We start from the raw sequence: 15,955 nt of genomic DNA on the forward strand, positions 1-15,955 counted from the left end.
GACAGCCGAAAACTGACCCTAATCATACTCGCCTAATAAGCCAATTCTCAAGGTTGGTGGCCCCAGGGGAGATAATTTGTCATACAAATAGGACAAGGGATGTTTTAACTTTAATGCCAAGAAAAAGAGAAAAGGGAAAAAGTTCTAGTCAGGTGATAGATACTGAAGTTACAAGCTATTTCAGGAGATATCGTGATCCAGCTGTTGCTCCTGCTGCTCTCTCTCATTAATGTTCTAAGAGCATACAAAATGAAGTCTTGGCGAGTCTCTCCCGCTCAATGCTTTCACATAAACGGTAGCCATTAGGAAAGTATTTTAAATTTAAGATGCTTTTGAGGGGTATGGCCGTATAGGTTCGTGTATAGTCCTGCTATCGACTTCTTCCACTGATAATGTCAGGTTCATGCAAGACAAATACCGAATACAAAATTCTTTATGCATGAGAATGGAAAGTATCAAACTCAAGATATCTGTTGCTTTTGCCCCAGTAGAGCTGTTAAATCACCCCAAGAAAAGGTTGGCGAAGAGCAATTGAAACGGAACCTAAAACATGTTTAATAGCATTTACACAATCTAAATCACCGATTGCATCACATCACAATTGCATCTGGATTCCAGCAAGGAAAGCTAAGCAGCATGGACGTGTGCCTACTCAAAATTCTAACAGAATGTGTTCATTTCTATGAGAAACTAAATGAGATGAGATCCTGTTGGTTTTTCTCCTCTCTTAAATGGATCCTGTTAGGTTTTACTGCAGATAATATATGGAGTCAACTTACCTTGTATGAAGAACCTCCAAGGAATAAGACCGGCATCGTTATCTAAAAGACAGTGGGTTAATAAAACTTATTCGGATAGTGTTAAAAACAAAAACAAAAAATGGGGTACAGTACAAATGAGAACAGTAATATAACCTACAAAGGAAAATCAAGGGAAAAAAAATGTTTAACTACATTTTCAATGGCAATAATGCTCTCCTTCTGATCTAAGAGATCAGCACTGCAAGAGTTATGGCACGGCTCAAGAGTCAATAGTGATGCACTGATACTTAGACGTTTCGACAATAGACGAGAGGCAGCAGTGGCGTTTTAAACAGAAGTCTGGCCCCGAAGTCTCTCATTCTTTGCACATTCTTCCTGGAAATAAAAAAACCTCTATTGATGTAAATTGGGCAAAGTAGGAACAGAGTTTGTTTTACCACAATAAATAAATAAATAAAACAGTAAAAAAAAAGGCCCCACTGAATTTCTATTTTCTTGTCCAGCAACAATTTCCACGTGCACGTGTAGTGACAGAAAGAAATTGAAATGAAATAGGTCGTACTCGTGAACCACTTTTGTTAAAGAGGTAACTATTTCCTTTTGTTAAATATGACAAACTAGCATATATCATAAATAAAAGTGCTGTCTAATAAGCATCACTACCAGTTAACATCCTATCTAAATGAAGCCCCAGGAGGGAGAATTGTGATTTGTATGAAGGAGCTATTCTCAAAACTCGAACTTGGGCCCTTGTGGACCTGTGGTTGCAAGTCCAAGTCTTTCACCACTGAACCACTCAACAGCCATTCTATAGTTCTTTAAAAATAAACCAGTGCATTTCCGCATGATTAACTTAATTCATCGACAATAAATAGCTTTTCTTTTGCCAAGAAAAATCCAGGCTCGGAGGTGCCCAAGCATATTCATACATTGCCAAAGTTTAAAAGAAAATGATGTACAGCATTGAAATAACTTTGGAAGGATAGCGGAGTAATAACATTAAGCTACATTCTTGTAAAAGTCTTAAAAATGTTTTTTGCTCAGACTATCAGAAACCAGCAAGAATTAATATCAGATAGACACGGTGAAGTATTTGTGAAATTTGTTCTTGCATAGTATAACCATTATGACTAGCATAGTTTAATGACCAGTGCTTACCTGAAAAGCCTTCAAGAGGGAATAGCAGCGCCTTTGCTCTGCAATGGCTGCAGCATACCTCTTCTTGAGAGCATCAGAAACCTTCTGCTCTTCTTGAAGCCCAAGTTCGACCTTTTGCAGCTTCTGCAAGATGGATGCGGTAGTAATTACTCCCTCAAATAATTAAAATCGTTATCATGCAAAAAAGTGAGCAGTATTTTGAAGAAAGAACATGAAAACACATCCAAGAACTTAAAGTAGGCCAAAACTGCATTTCTCCACCAAACTACTAGTGCTAGTAATATCAATAAACTACTTTGAGGATGGTTCTCTCTTGAAAAACAAATAGAACAGGCAGGCATATCAAAATAGACCAAATTTTTATGGACCTTATCCTTCTTTTCTGACTGTCAAGCATCCAGACCCTTTTATCCTCACAGGAAATTAATGAACTCTCAATTCACCTTACTTAAGTTCATATATAAGAAAAGATTTCAATTACCTGTTGGCTGCCCTTGACAATTCCTTCCATGGAAGCAATCAGTTTTGTGCAACCATTGGTAGTTGTAATGGCATCCTGAAACTGTGAATTCAACATGCAAAACAAGTCAGCAACATTGAAATTAACAGATCATGGCCAGATCCGTGCAAGTGAAGACATCTATTATACGTATTATCTCAGTAATCAAAAGTTTAACATCATTGAAATAATCATAATGTGGGCTTTTCTCGATTGAACTCCAGAAGTGAGGTAAATGCATTTTAAGGGAACTTATAAGCACCAGTCTTTGTTACTTTGATATCATATAACAACACAATAGCATTCCAGTCAGAGTCAAATAATTTTAGTTATGCATCGCTTTGTTCCTTGACAGGTCAAACTGCTGCAACTAATTAGCAAGAAAAAAAAAGACCCACAAATTAAAAGAGGATTAGTCAAAGAGCATCATAAATGCATTTGTTAGTAGAACTGAATTCATAAAAAGAAACAGTGATGATGCAAGATGATGCAGATTCTATGTTGTTTGACAAATACCTGTGAACTTATTGAATTCAATAAAGAAGTTTCCTTTAGCATCAATTCTTTAATCTCCAAAAGAGTATTATAGGTTGCATAATATTTGCGGGTTTGTCGATGTTTTTCCTGTACATTAGCAAACAAACAACACGTGATTAAAGAAACTAGTTGAAGATAGATCCAACAAAAATTTCAAATGAAGGCCAACAAACCAACATGCGGAATCTTAAACCTGGATATGATCATTCACATCTGAAAACCCACGTTCATACCTGAAACGAAAGCATTGGATCAGGAGTCAATCAATATCAGCCATTAAAAAGTTACTAGGTAGCAATAATCGTAATATCAAAAAGTAGCCACTACGTTCATACATAGAATGATAGATGCAGCATTGGATCAGGTGTCAATCAATATCAAACATTAAAAAGTTAAAATAGGTAGCAAAATGCGTAATATCAAATAGTAACAATTACACTCATACGTAAAATGACAGATGTATAGGCACACTCCACCTTAGAATGTGGAAAATTTTGGAACAGAATCAGAAAAGGCATTTCTTGCAGCTATGATGATAAGATGGAAGTCTAAGCAATGGGATAGAAATTCATATTTGAAAGAGGTAACTTATAAAAGCTCTGCATGTCAGTTTTCATCCTAAAATCCTGTAGTTTAATCTATTTTACACTCACCAATGATGTAAAATATAATTTTTCAAAAGTCAGTAGGTAAGTGCAATTTCGACCAAACTATAGGAAGTTTTGGGTAATTTTCCCTTTAAAAATCGATCTTCATTTTATAGAAAATTATTCTTCATTTCAAACTAAAGATTTAAGCAAAATTAAGGGGTGTTTGGATTGTGGTTGGACTGCCCTTTTGAAAAAAATTGAGTTTTGTTTTAGCTTCATATTATTATTTTTGTGTTTTTGTATTGTTTTGATGTGCTGATGTTAAAAATGAGTTTTAAAAAATGAAAAAAAATATATTATTTTGATGCATTTCTAAGCAAAAAGCACTTTGAAAAACAACATCTACGACACTTCCAAACAAACATGAACAATATAGAGGACTTGATTTTAAACAAAATAGATCACGACTAACAATGTATTGGATGGAAGGTTTTGATTGCAAACAAAATACAATGCAAAAGGACTCAAATCATCAAATTAGTAGTAAAAAGACTCAAATAATCAAATGACCATATCATAAGGATGACATGTGTAATTCACCCCTCCTTTGAAATGAAAATCCCAACAACTTGGACTATAGTTGAAATCATTAAGGATTAGAGACGAGGACAAGGAATATGTCATTACTAAATTCACTATTTCCCATGAAGCTACGAGAAAATCTCTCCTGAACATAGTGACAATATCTGTTGTCAACAAGAAACAGATAGAAAAAAATAAATTGAGGCAAAAGGAGAAAATTAGAGACAAAGAAGCCACGGCAAACTTAGATCAATAAATGTGCCTCTACGGAGGAATCACTAGCATCAATTTCCAGTCACCACTGTAATGTAAAGCAAAGAGAAATTTCCCGAAGACAACCGAGAAAGGCATCATCTCAATGATTTGCTTTTAATCGACATTATGGAACATGAGGATTGGTTTGGGGCGTGTGGGGGTGTTTGTACATTCAACATTAATGCGTAAGGTGAATTATGATTTACCATGATCACTAAATTGAAGAGTACCACATTACAACTGATTTTTGCTAAAGCTCATAGAAACACCAATTATACTGCAGCCGACTTCTAACAATTTATGTGAATGAAATGCTCATGTGTTACATGATTAAAAATAACCCCATGGCATTTCAGCATCTATGATATTTTACTTGCTCCAAGTTTTAGAACATCTTGTGTACTAGATATGTGAAGTGCTAAAGGGCAATAAAACTAGACAACAAAAGTTAAAAATACAGAAGGAAAATGAATCAACATACTGGATAAGTTCGGATTGTGTTGGCACTTCACCAAGTTTCCGCTTTACCGACATCACTGCCCTCAATCTAGCTGCTAATTCCTAACACAACAAAACACCACATCACCATCTCTGAAGAATTTAACTTTAACTGCAAATCAATTCAAATTCCCAAAAAGAATTAAACAAACTAAACAGTAACAGAAAGAGCAACTTATTTAAGTTTTTTAAACCTTCTTCGCTGCATTGAGTTTCTCCAGTGACTCACTCAATAAACAATCTAAGTCCTTACACAAACCCTCACTGTCCATCCCAGCAGCTATTTTCTCCTCCAAATTACAAACTTCAGCTTCCAATTCAGTTCTCTTCACATCGTAATCAGATTGCAAAACAGATTCTTGCGATTCCAAATCCTATAAAAACAAAACAAAAACACAAAAAGGAAAGAACTTTTCTCAAGATTCACCACTAACACCTTACAAAACAAAGTGGGATTAGTTAACTTTTAGTGTTTTACTACCTTTAGTGACTTCAAAAGAGGGACTAATTTCTGCACCCCGGTATAAGTAGCATCGCCTTCTTTATTGATTCTTTCTCGTAATTGTTCCAAATTGTTCAAAACATCAGCCTTTCTTTGATTCTAACAAGAACCCACCAAATTTAACAGCACCAAATTAATAACCCACAAGAGAATAAGAAAAAAAAATCCACCTAGATTAATAGATGTTTAATAAATAATTTGCTGACCAGATTGTCCAAATTGGCAGTCAGTGTTTCTACTGAAGCTCTTGCACTTTGTAGCTCTTCCTCTTCAAATCGCATGACCTTGTTAGTATCGTCATCGTGTTGTTGTTGCATTTGTACGAGAAAATCACTTGAGTTTTTTTAAGGTTTCTTTTTATTATGAAAAGATCGAAGAGGTCGTGTGCTAGCCTAAATCAGATGATGATTATGGGAAATTAAAGAGTTTTTCGGTTGTTGGATTAATCGTATATTTGGTCCGTATACTCTTGAGATTGTCTTTATATGATCCCTTAACTATTTTTTGTTGGTCCCTCAGTTCTATTAATGTTTTTAATATGGTCCCTTTATCCAAACTCCGTTCATTTTAAGAAACATATTCAGAAAACATATAAGAAAAAGGGGCACTTCTCTGGAGCATGTCCTGCCACGTGTTCAAATCTAATGATAAATTGGATGGAGAGGCTAGATTAAAAACTTTTCTTGAGTTGAGGGATCAATTGAAAAAGAAAAGGAGTAAAGGGTCCATAGAAATAAAATTGTAAAAGAATAGGGATCAAACGTACGATTAATCTTTCGGCCATGGTTGATTGAAGCTTCATAAACAGTCATTTTAATTACGTGTTCATTCTCGAAAGTCCAAAATGTTAAGAGTCATAATTAAATTGTTTTATAAGATTCGTAGTGTTCGGCATAGTATGATCGTATATATGTTTGGTTTGTATTTCAAGTCGGTTTAATAATATTTATATTATATTTATTGTTTATTAAATAAAATAATTATTCATAAAAATACAATATGATTCGGTTCGAGTTAAATTATTATTCTTGTTATTTAGTATCGAATTAACACGTAAAGTGATATAATGATATTTTTTATATTAAATGAAAAAAAAATCAAGTTAAGTAGCCATCTAAGATCCATGTAAAATTCTGCGTTTCGTCTAAGCTCGACATATGGATTTAACGGCCAGGAATGTATAAAGAAAATAAATTATTATTATTATTATTATTATCAGAAAATTTTATTTGAGCCATAAAACTGTGCTAAGTGAAATGGTAATATTTTTTAGGAATTAAAATTACAGTCAAACTGAAATTCTTGATATTATATATCAAAATATATGTTATTTTTCTTTTCCCACTTCTACTCCATCGTATACTTGGATGAGGCACTATTCACTTGAGCTTTTGTTTTATTGAAGTATAATCTATTTTGAAGCGTGGTATATGTTGTTTTTAAAAAAAAATTATTATTTAAAAATATATTAAAATAATATTTTTATATTTTTAAAATTTATTTTTGACATCAGCATATCAAAATGATCCAAAAACAGTAAAAAAATAATTTGAAGCAAAATTAAAAATTTAAATTTTGACGAAAAGCAGTTTCAACTTCAATTCTAAATGGAGAAGTAGCTAAACCTAATTTTGATAAAATTAAGAAATTAAAATTAGTATGATTCAAATCTCATAATTAACAAAGTATACCAATACTAACACTTATTGATGTCTTATATGATAAGTGAGAAGTTGCATAGTAGAAAATTCTAACTATATAGTTTTAAAACTTTGTGGGTTTAGTATGTTTAAATAATATAAATTATATCCTGAGAGTTTACCTAATAGTTTTAGGTTAAGATGATTTTTTAACATGATATTAAAGTTTTGTTGATCAAATAGTTAACAGTTCAAATCTCATCATCCCCTTTCTATTTTATCAAATAGAAAGGGAGTATGAGGTAGTGGTGGACTTGTACAAGTTTCAAGCTTAAATAACTCTAACTTGATATAGTATCATATCTTGAAACTTTACCTCATAGTTTAAATTTTTAGGTTGAGACTATATCATTAGTCTGCGCTATGCTGCGTGTAAGATCAATTTTTTTAAAAACATTCACATTACTAGTTTAAGTTGTTAGCCGAGCTGAATGATTTCTATTTAATGAAGGACATCTTTTGACTTGTTATTAAATATTCATTATTAATAGTTTTGAGAACTTGTAATAAGATTTTTAGCACTTTATATGTAATAGATTTTTTATTATGTGATTATTTATGAAATACAAATATTTTAAACCTTTTCGTTTAGCATTTATGGTTTTTGATGAACTTTGTAAAATTAGCTCTCATATTTTAAGGTTAAATGCTAGATGATACAGGCATGTCTACACCCAGTTTCGGGAGCATGACAAAATAAATCACCACTAACAGCATATTGGATGGAAGGTTTTGATTGCAAACAAAATAAAATGCAAAAGGACTCAATTCATCAAATTAGTAGTAAAGGGACTCAAATAATCAAATGACCATAACATAAGGATGACATGTGTAATCCACTCCTCCTTTGAAACGAAAATCCCATCACCTTGGACTATAGTTGAAATCAATAAAGATTAACTAGAAGACGAGGTTAAGGAGGCCACGGGATTTTGTCATTACTAAATCATTAAGCATTGGATTTTTAATGAATTTTTTATTGTTTTTTAAAATATAATAATTTAATATTAGGTTGATTTTAAATGGTTTTTTATTTTTTTATTATATAATTAAAATAAAAAAATATTATCGAACTCATTAAAATCTACAATCCAGGTCATGAGATTTGACAAGTTAATTAAAACGAATTGACCGGAATTGATCCAATATATCATCATTTTAATATTAAAAAAAAAATATCAACTTTAATTGTTTTAGAAGTCAAGTTATTTTTACCAATTATTCAGGTTGTATTTAAACTCGCGCTTTCAATTTTTATTTTTTATGTCATTATTTTTTCCTTTGATTTTTTTTTGGTTTTTTGACTTGCCAAGTTGATTAGGCCACGTCAAGATAATTTCCACGTGATTGTGATTTAATTAGAAACTCGAAATTGGCATCATTAACATAGTATTAATTATAGAAGGAAGGAGTGCTTACTTAATTATATATATATATATAACCCAACAAAGTCTTCAGATGCTAGCATATATCTCCAGCGCATCATCACTTAATTTGGAAACAAAGTAGGAGAGATAATCTGAAAAATTAAACGGCCTGTATTGAAGAGGATGCTCTTTGTCCACAAGTTCATTTGGCACCTCGATTACTGCTTCCTCCTTTGGCGTGGAAAACAGCCCACAAGAATACCTGTCTCTGTCCCCGCTAATCACCACCCTATGCCTTGCTGCATGAAGCCTCCCATTGCTCCATGCCTGCAACACCAGTTAGCATACAATCTCAGTCGACTCGCATTTATGTGTATATTAATTAATGGTAGATCGACAAAATCGTTCCACATGAATGACTGTCTGAATTATGATTAAAAAAAAAAAAGATTTACCTTGACAGTATCACCAACAATAGCAGTGAAAGCATTTTCAGGAACCATGACTTGAGCCCAATCTCCATTCTTGGTTTGAACCTCAAGACCCTGAACTTCATTTTGGCATAAAATGGTGATAGCATTTTTGTCTGTGTGAGCCACTAGACCAATGGCTGACTCAGTATCACTTGGAGGAACTTTATACTTCATCACCTTAAGTATACTGGTGGTTTCCTCAAGGAAAGAGTCATAGAGCTTTTCGATGCCAAAACTTTCATAAATCATCTTCATCACCAGAAAATTCAATTCTTGCATCTTTGAGCTCATGCTATGGATTGTCTCGCTACACCCAAAAAAAAATAATAATAATAATTAATGCTGCCAGCCATATCCTATCAGGCACATGTCATGTATTAGGGGTGATTATTTTCGGTTCGGTTCAGTTTTTATCAAAAAAATAACCAAACCAAAATTTTTTTTTTCGAAAAAAACCGAAACCGGTTCAAACCGTCCGGTTTCGATTCAGTTCGGTTTTTTAGGGCAAAAACTAGTTCAAACCGGTTTGGCTCGGGTTTTTTCAGTTCGGTTTTTTCAGTTTTAGGCTTATAAAACCGAAACTGAACCGACCGATTTTTTTAAAATTTTAATCAGTTTTTTTTCACGGTTTGGTTTTTTCAATAATTTTTTTACCAGTTTCCTCGATTTCTAGGTTTTTTTCTCACCTAACATAAAGAAATGTGTTTTTATTCCACTCACAATTTTAACTACCACGTAGAAAACTTAGAATTCAGCTGTTAAAGAAAGAAATAGAATCATTCACCTGTAATGATGAATGATGACAAAAAATTAAATTCAGGATTCTGGCATTACTGCACACGACCTGATAATAAGACCACATGGAATTTAATGGAACTGCCAACAGTTATAGAAAAGCTAAGTCTTCTATCTCTGTGGTGCCGGTTTTTTTTTTTTTCCTGCTAAGACATGTGCATGAGTTTTTGAATTAGAACAATCATTTTAAAGCTGGCATTGTAATAAATTCAATCTGTTTCAAAGGATAAGCCCCTAATAAATTGTGCATTGGCAGCTAGCAAGCGCCTGTCTGGTAGCAGCCATTATCATGTTTAAGTAATAAGATAGCTACTGATGTGACAAAAGCTACAAACCACCATTATTTCTTAGTTTCTACTTTCTACTGGCCAAGGTAAGATCCCACCAAATACTATGATAGCTGTACCGTACCCTTTTCATATGTTTTTGCTATGATTTTATTTTATTGAGTTTTCCTTTTCCTTTTCTTTTTCTTGCAGTTTTTGGAGATCAATTTCCGTGGATAGCGACCAGGGGTCTCTGGCCATGACATTAACACATGGTAGAGGTCAGAAGATGAAGAACAGCTGGAACATCCCAACCAAGAAAGGAAATTAATTATCTGAAAGCTGGCTTTGAAAGAAATTAATTAAAGAAGTGGGGCAGTTTCTTTCTTGTGTGTGTCATGATAAGGACCAAGGAATTAAGAGGTAGGCATTAATGAGAAGACAATCATTTAGTGATGACTGATTATTATCTAATCATCTAGAAACAGTCAACAAATATAGAATTTAATTGCATGCTATAAAGCCATTACACATTAAATTAGTTTTCGTTGTGGGTAGAACTCATGATTTATAGCCTGGAATTTGATGATAATCTTAGAGAAAAAAAAGCATCGTCTTCAAGAGAAACTCAATCATTTGCATAAATTACATCAACCACATGAAAAAGAAGAAAACATCGATCAAGAACGATGATGGGATCAGGAGAGTAGTACGATCTTACCAGAAACTTGGGTTCCCTTCAGGCCACATAAGGGTGGTAAAAGCTTGAGAAGCATCAAGAGTTGGAGCATCATCAACACCAAAGCTCTCATGAAAAGGAATTACAGGACACTTACCTAAGTAACTTCGATATGGCTTAGGATTAACGTGCCTGTTCTTAGTCTCCTCAGGAAGATCAAACAGTGCCTTCATGGCACCAAACATTTCTTCACGTAAGCTACCAGGGATCTTATCATAAACCAAAAAGAAGACCCCATGAGTCTCACATGCCTCTCTAACTTGGTTGCACAATTCTTTCCACTTCTCACTCTTAACTTCTAAGCCTGTCAAAGCTTCTTCAGAGAAATCAAGAACTGGGATTTCGACCTTAGCTACAGCCATATCTCTCTCTCTCACTCTCTCTATGCTGTTGTTTGCTGTAGTACAAGTACTCCTAGCTAGAGAGGTATATCTCATTAAATAAGAGAAGTAGTTCGAGTATGTCCAAAAATTGGGTTCTACTTTCGAAGAAGTGATCTGGGCACCCATCATTGCTTCCTAGTCCTTGCTTGCTCTTTATTTTCACTATTCCATGTGTGGATGTCTCTCTATTTTCTGGCTCTATATCGGTGGCAATTGACTTCTAGAAAAAAATTTAGTTGTTTATTCCCTGTGTTTTTAAAAATTATAATTTATATTCTAAATTTTACCATGTATCTTACATCATAAATCATTTTAATTTTTCAAAACACAAAAGATAAGTTTAAAAACGACTTTATAATATATTTAAGAGAATAATATGTTGATTTTAATATTTAAATTCAAGAAATTAAAAAAAAAACTTCTTTAAATTAACCAAAACATGTCATTATAAAATCATTAATTTGAGGCATTATGTGATTAGTATCTATGTAGCTTGCTACAAATCTAACAAGTTCCATTGTTGAATTTGTGGGTGCCCATAGCCTAAGTTTCCAAAATGATTTTCTAGCTAGAGAGGCAGCACATTTATGCATGTATTGTCTTGTTCGGGTATTTATGATCTTACTTACCGTCAATGCATTTTGCCATATATGCAGAAGCAAACACATTCTACTCAAGGGCACTGAGACATTAACGTACCCAGACAATAATGAGTTTAATTGCTTTGCTTATTTAGTCAGTTTCAAGGACTTATTTGATGAAATTAGACAATGAGGCCAGCCAATCCTTATGTTGTCAATGACCCATACAAATCTTCCATTTTTGTTTCCACCGTGGTTCCATGATAGTGAATGATCATATATATATTAAGTATACATGAAACATATAAGAAGATTAAATTTAAATTTAAATTTTTATCATCCAAAGTGTTTTAAAGATAATCAAGATTTAGGTGAGTAGGTTATGGATGGAATCCACTAATAAATCTTACTACTTTAGTGTTTAAGGTTATAATATAAGGTGTTAATTAATCTAGACATCTAAAGCTTTATATATGTGGATTTTGAATGAAATCAATTAGGGTACCTAGCTACTTAAAGTCAACTCAATCTACTAATAAATCCAACTAATTCAATAAAAATCAATTTAATCCACTAAAAAATGAAGGTTTTGTGCTATTAGCACAAAAAAATTAAAATATTGATGAATTAAATAATAGCATAATTCGTGCTTGCCGTCACTGTTTCAAAAAGCGATATACTAGATATTTATTGTGAAGACTTGGGAAATAAAACCACCACTATTCAATGAATGTATTGGGAAATAGGGGCAGTGTAGGCCCCCAGAGCTCTCTTCTCACTCAATTCATCAATGAGTAACGAGACCAACATAAACAACCAAAATGTCTCTTTGGATGCATTTACACATGATCATAACAACATGACTGGTTATATCTATCTTTGTTGGTCTGTTGAAAAGGTGGCATTCACATGTTAGCTAGCCAGAGAGGTCTCCTGTAGTCCTACTGAAGGCATTAAATCTTGACACTAGCTACGTGGTCAAGGAGGGTCCAGAACCATACACTAGCTAGCTCCAAGTGAATTCAAACTCATTATCTATATATATATATATATATATATATATATATATATAGAACATAACCAATCCTTCTAAGCAGTAATGGAGAGAACCCTAAACCTTAAGCATGCCTTTCTTCCTTCAAGTACTACAATGGAAGATTACGAGAGAGAAGGATATGAAGTCTCGTAGCAATATTGCCACCCATAAACCTGGAGAGACAATTAAGTACTAACCCTAATGGGGCATACGAAAATGATACATCGTCAAGAATTATATATGCTGATTGAAATATTGGCATGGCGAGCCACACGGTACAATATTATTCTATATAGGCTGTATCTAAATCACTTTCCTATATATATATATATATATATATATATATATATATATATATATATATATACACGGGTGCTAGGGCTAGTCCAATTTGCAAACTTCATAGCTAGGTTCTCCCACTTCACAAGTCGGTTCATAACGACCCTGTGTATGCTGCAATTCCCTCACGCTATATATTAATTTATAAGGGAATGATTTGTGCTTTGGAAGAAATTGAAATATCTGCTGCACAAGTTATCTTGAGAAGTTGTTTAAGTTATTGTGTGTTTTAGTAATGGGTGCATAATACTTTTTAATTAAAAATATGGTAAAATATTTTTTTTATTTTTAACATCTACATGTCAAAAGATGTATAAAAATGAATAATTTAAATTTAATGTTCTTCAATAAAAAATAGTTTAAAAAACACTTCGTAAATAGAAAAAAAAAAAAAACACCCATTTAGTGTTTTGCACAAGGTACCCCAGGAAGCTGTTTAATTCAATGTAATTTATTACACGAGGATTTGCTTTCTTACAATAAAGAAAGGGTGACTATAACTTTGTCCCTTTCCACTTGGACCTAAGTGATGGCTGCATCTTTCATTAATTCAGTTCTGTGCCAACTAACTTCTGTTCCTACTCCCTTGCGCACACAAGGAGAGAAAAAAATAAGAGGGGAAGACATGGACCTAGCTAAAAGGATCCTACTCTCCTTTGGTTCCACAAGATAAAGGGATCGATTTCACAGCATATTGCCCACACACACACATATATATATATATATAACGTTTTCCTTGTCTTCTCTATCTTGCTAGTTGCTACCATATCTGGTATGAGTGGGGGTGGTCCAAAACACAAAATTACAATGGCTAATGAAGCCAGTTTTAGCTGTAAATATATGCTGACAAAAGTTTCTGATGGGTCACCTTTGTAGCTGTATACACATATACGCAAGTATGATAGGGTAATAACAGAGGAATCCAATCAAAATAATTTTGGCTCACACTGTAGACCATGCATGCGTAGCAAAAAAGTTCTTGTCTAAGCTAGCATTGTTTTGCTGCTTCACCAATTGTTTGATTAGACTGTCAAATCATAACTCAAATCACAAGGTCAGAGTTGTGGTATAGGATAGGATATCTCGGGAGATGAATCTCAACCTTCTTCTTTTTTTTTGTTAAAATTTGATTTTTTTTATTTTAAATTAAACTTTTAAGTGTTTTTCAAAAACAGGTATAGTCATGATCAGTACGTACTCTATATATATAGGGTGGGGTTTTCATAATTTCTTAGAACATCACCCATCATCCCAGACTGACATTGTTTTGCCACATGATGGCAGAATCGTTGACATGAACATGAGATAAACATTTAGGGTTCCGTCACTATCCCTATTGCTCAGCCAGAGACATTGATCGTAAGAAAGTTTTACAACTTTGTATTCTTTCTATTTTTTCTTTCTGTTTAACCAGCACCAATATTGTTCAATGAGCTCACCCTCCCTGTGGAGAAGATAATTAGAAGGGTATCTTTTCGAGTCATGTCCTGGCTCGTTGTCTAGAAAAAAATAAGAAGAAAAAATAATGCCCTTGATTCTGGCGGCTTATATACGTCAACGAGTTGTATGCATAAGAATGTAGATTTTCATTCGATATAAATTTTAAAAACATTTTTTTTATTTTAAAATGATATAAATTTATTTTAGAAATGTATTTAACTTTCTAACCTAACCAAACATGTTTTGGTTTTTTTTTATATATATCTGTTCATTTTATCTTCTGTCTTGAAACATTAACCTTGTTGTTACTTATTTTTGAATTTCCGTACAAATAATAAAAAAATACAAAAAAGATATATCAAAAAATATTCGGAAGAAATCCAAAAAATAATAGGAGCGAGAAAAGGATGCTGAAATGCCGAAAAAAAGCCAAAATTGGTCGAGGAGGTTTAAAAATGCAAAATGTTGAAATTTGACAGTATATCGTTGACTGATGAGAGCCCTGTTGACAAAAAAAATTCAATTTTGAAAAAAAATATATTCAAAATCAGATGTTTATAGACTCAATTAAATTTTATCTAAGGTTTAATTGAATTTATAGAGGGTTTGATTGTAAGAAAAATTGTTTTTAAGTCAATTTAGGCTTTTATTGGAAGAAATTAAAGTTCGAGGGTCCAATTATGATTTTGAAGAGTTGATTTGGTCAAACCAGGGGCTTAATTGCATAATTATTGAAGTTTGATGGCCAATTAGAAACTTAATTGAAACAATCCGAAACCAAGGACCAAACCGGAAAAGGCGCTAAAATCAAGGGATCCAATTACATTTTTTCCGGGGGGCTTGATTACAAAATTGTAAAAACATCCAAGGATCAAATCAGAAATATCCATTTGAAATTTAAAAAAGGCGCCGAAACTATTCATTGTCTTCTTCGCTGGCAATGAAGACAGGGGAAGACAGTGGAGCTGCAATCAAGGGGAGGCATGTCTCGCGGCTGATATTCCTCACCACCATAATGCACGCCGGCCGTTATCATGTTCTTGCCATAACGCATGCATCCTCTGGCTATAAAAGCCAAAGGAGGGACCGAACAGGAGGGGGGGAAACACAGTTAGGGTTCCTAGTGATCAAAATACTAGATGACGACTCCCATTCCAATTTTTCAGTGATAAGAGACAAGAATTTCTTGTCTCCCTGTATTTGCCAGATAGATACATAGATAGATAAAACAACATGAGGGTGGATGTTTTTGCCGCGACGCCGCACACAAGCGACAAACCTAATGCAATTTATGTCATTTTTGTTCATCCTTAACATTCAATTATTTCTTTTTTTGGTTACAATTAGGTTGCATTTTCAAGATTTTTATAATCTGAAACAAATAACTCCTTAAAATTTTACTTTTGGGAGCCTAATAGTTGAAAGTTTTTCCCAATCAAAGAAGAAGAAAAGTG

General features: G+C 33.4%; 2 protein-coding genes across 3 annotated transcripts; both read right to left on the reverse strand.

Annotated features, from left to right (window-relative positions):
- Window positions 1-53: 53 nt before the first annotated feature.
- LOC7471565 (uncharacterized) lies at window positions 54-5,832 on the reverse strand. Of its 2 annotated transcripts, XR_002982394.2 has the most exons (10): window positions 5,589-5,832; window positions 5,362-5,481; window positions 5,075-5,254; window positions 4,864-4,943; window positions 3,149-3,188; window positions 2,935-3,042; window positions 2,401-2,481; window positions 1,920-2,042; window positions 954-1,136; window positions 54-821 (listed from the first exon to the last, which is right to left on the reverse strand). XR_002982394.2 is itself a non-coding variant. In XM_002309555.4 (9 exons), exons 1-9 carry the CDS (start codon window positions 5,697-5,699, stop codon window positions 1,089-1,091), a joined length of 891 nt encoding a protein of 296 aa, XP_002309591.1. In that variant the 5' UTR covers window positions 5,700-5,832; the 3' UTR covers window positions 837-1,088. The 2 variants fall into 2 exon arrangements, 1 of the variants encoding a protein (XP_002309591.1); XM_002309555.4 differs by lacking the exon at window positions 54-821 and having other exon boundaries at window positions 837-1,136.
- A 2,622-nt stretch (window positions 5,833-8,454) lies between these two features.
- Window positions 8,455-11,270, reverse strand: LOC7495745 (probable 2-oxoglutarate-dependent dioxygenase AOP1). Its single transcript, XM_002309556.3, has 3 exons — window positions 10,705-11,270; window positions 8,905-9,229; window positions 8,455-8,776 (listed from the first exon to the last, which is right to left on the reverse strand). The coding sequence occupies exons 1-3, from the start codon at window positions 11,232-11,234 to the stop codon at window positions 8,537-8,539; spliced, it is 1,095 nt and encodes a 364-aa protein (XP_002309592.2). The 5' UTR covers window positions 11,235-11,270; the 3' UTR covers window positions 8,455-8,536.
- Window positions 11,271-15,955: the final 4,685 nt, after the last annotated feature.

This window comes from Populus trichocarpa, chromosome 6 (genome assembly GCF_000002775.5).
Source record: "Populus trichocarpa isolate Nisqually-1 chromosome 6, P.trichocarpa_v4.1, whole genome shotgun sequence".
NCBI lineage: Eukaryota > Viridiplantae > Streptophyta > Magnoliopsida > Malpighiales > Salicaceae > Populus > Populus trichocarpa.

Bases quoted from the DNA above. Each gene is read 5' to 3' on its own strand.
- LOC7471565 (XM_002309555.4), bottom strand. From the start codon at position 5,699: ATGCAACAACAACACGATGACGATACTAACAAGGTCATGCGATTTGAA. The intron at 4,944-5,074 runs GTTTAAAAAACT...TTGTTGTGTTAG, and splicing joins AACTCAATGCAGCGAAGAAG to GAATTAGCAGCTAGATTGAG. The intron at 1,137-1,919 runs GTAAGCACTGGT...TTTTATTTCCAG, and splicing joins CCCTCTTGAAGGCTTTTCAG to GAAGAATGTGCAAAGAATGA.
- LOC7495745 (XM_002309556.3), bottom strand. From the start codon at position 11,234: ATGATGGGTGCCCAGATCACTTCTTCGAAAGTAGAACCCAATTTTTGG. The intron at 9,230-10,704 runs GTAAGATCGTAC...TTTTGGGTGTAG, and splicing joins GAAGGGAACCCAAGTTTCTG to CGAGACAATCCATAGCATGA. The intron at 8,777-8,904 runs GTAAATCTTTTT...CTGGTGTTGCAG, and splicing joins TTGTTGGTGATACTGTCAAG to GCATGGAGCAATGGGAGGCT.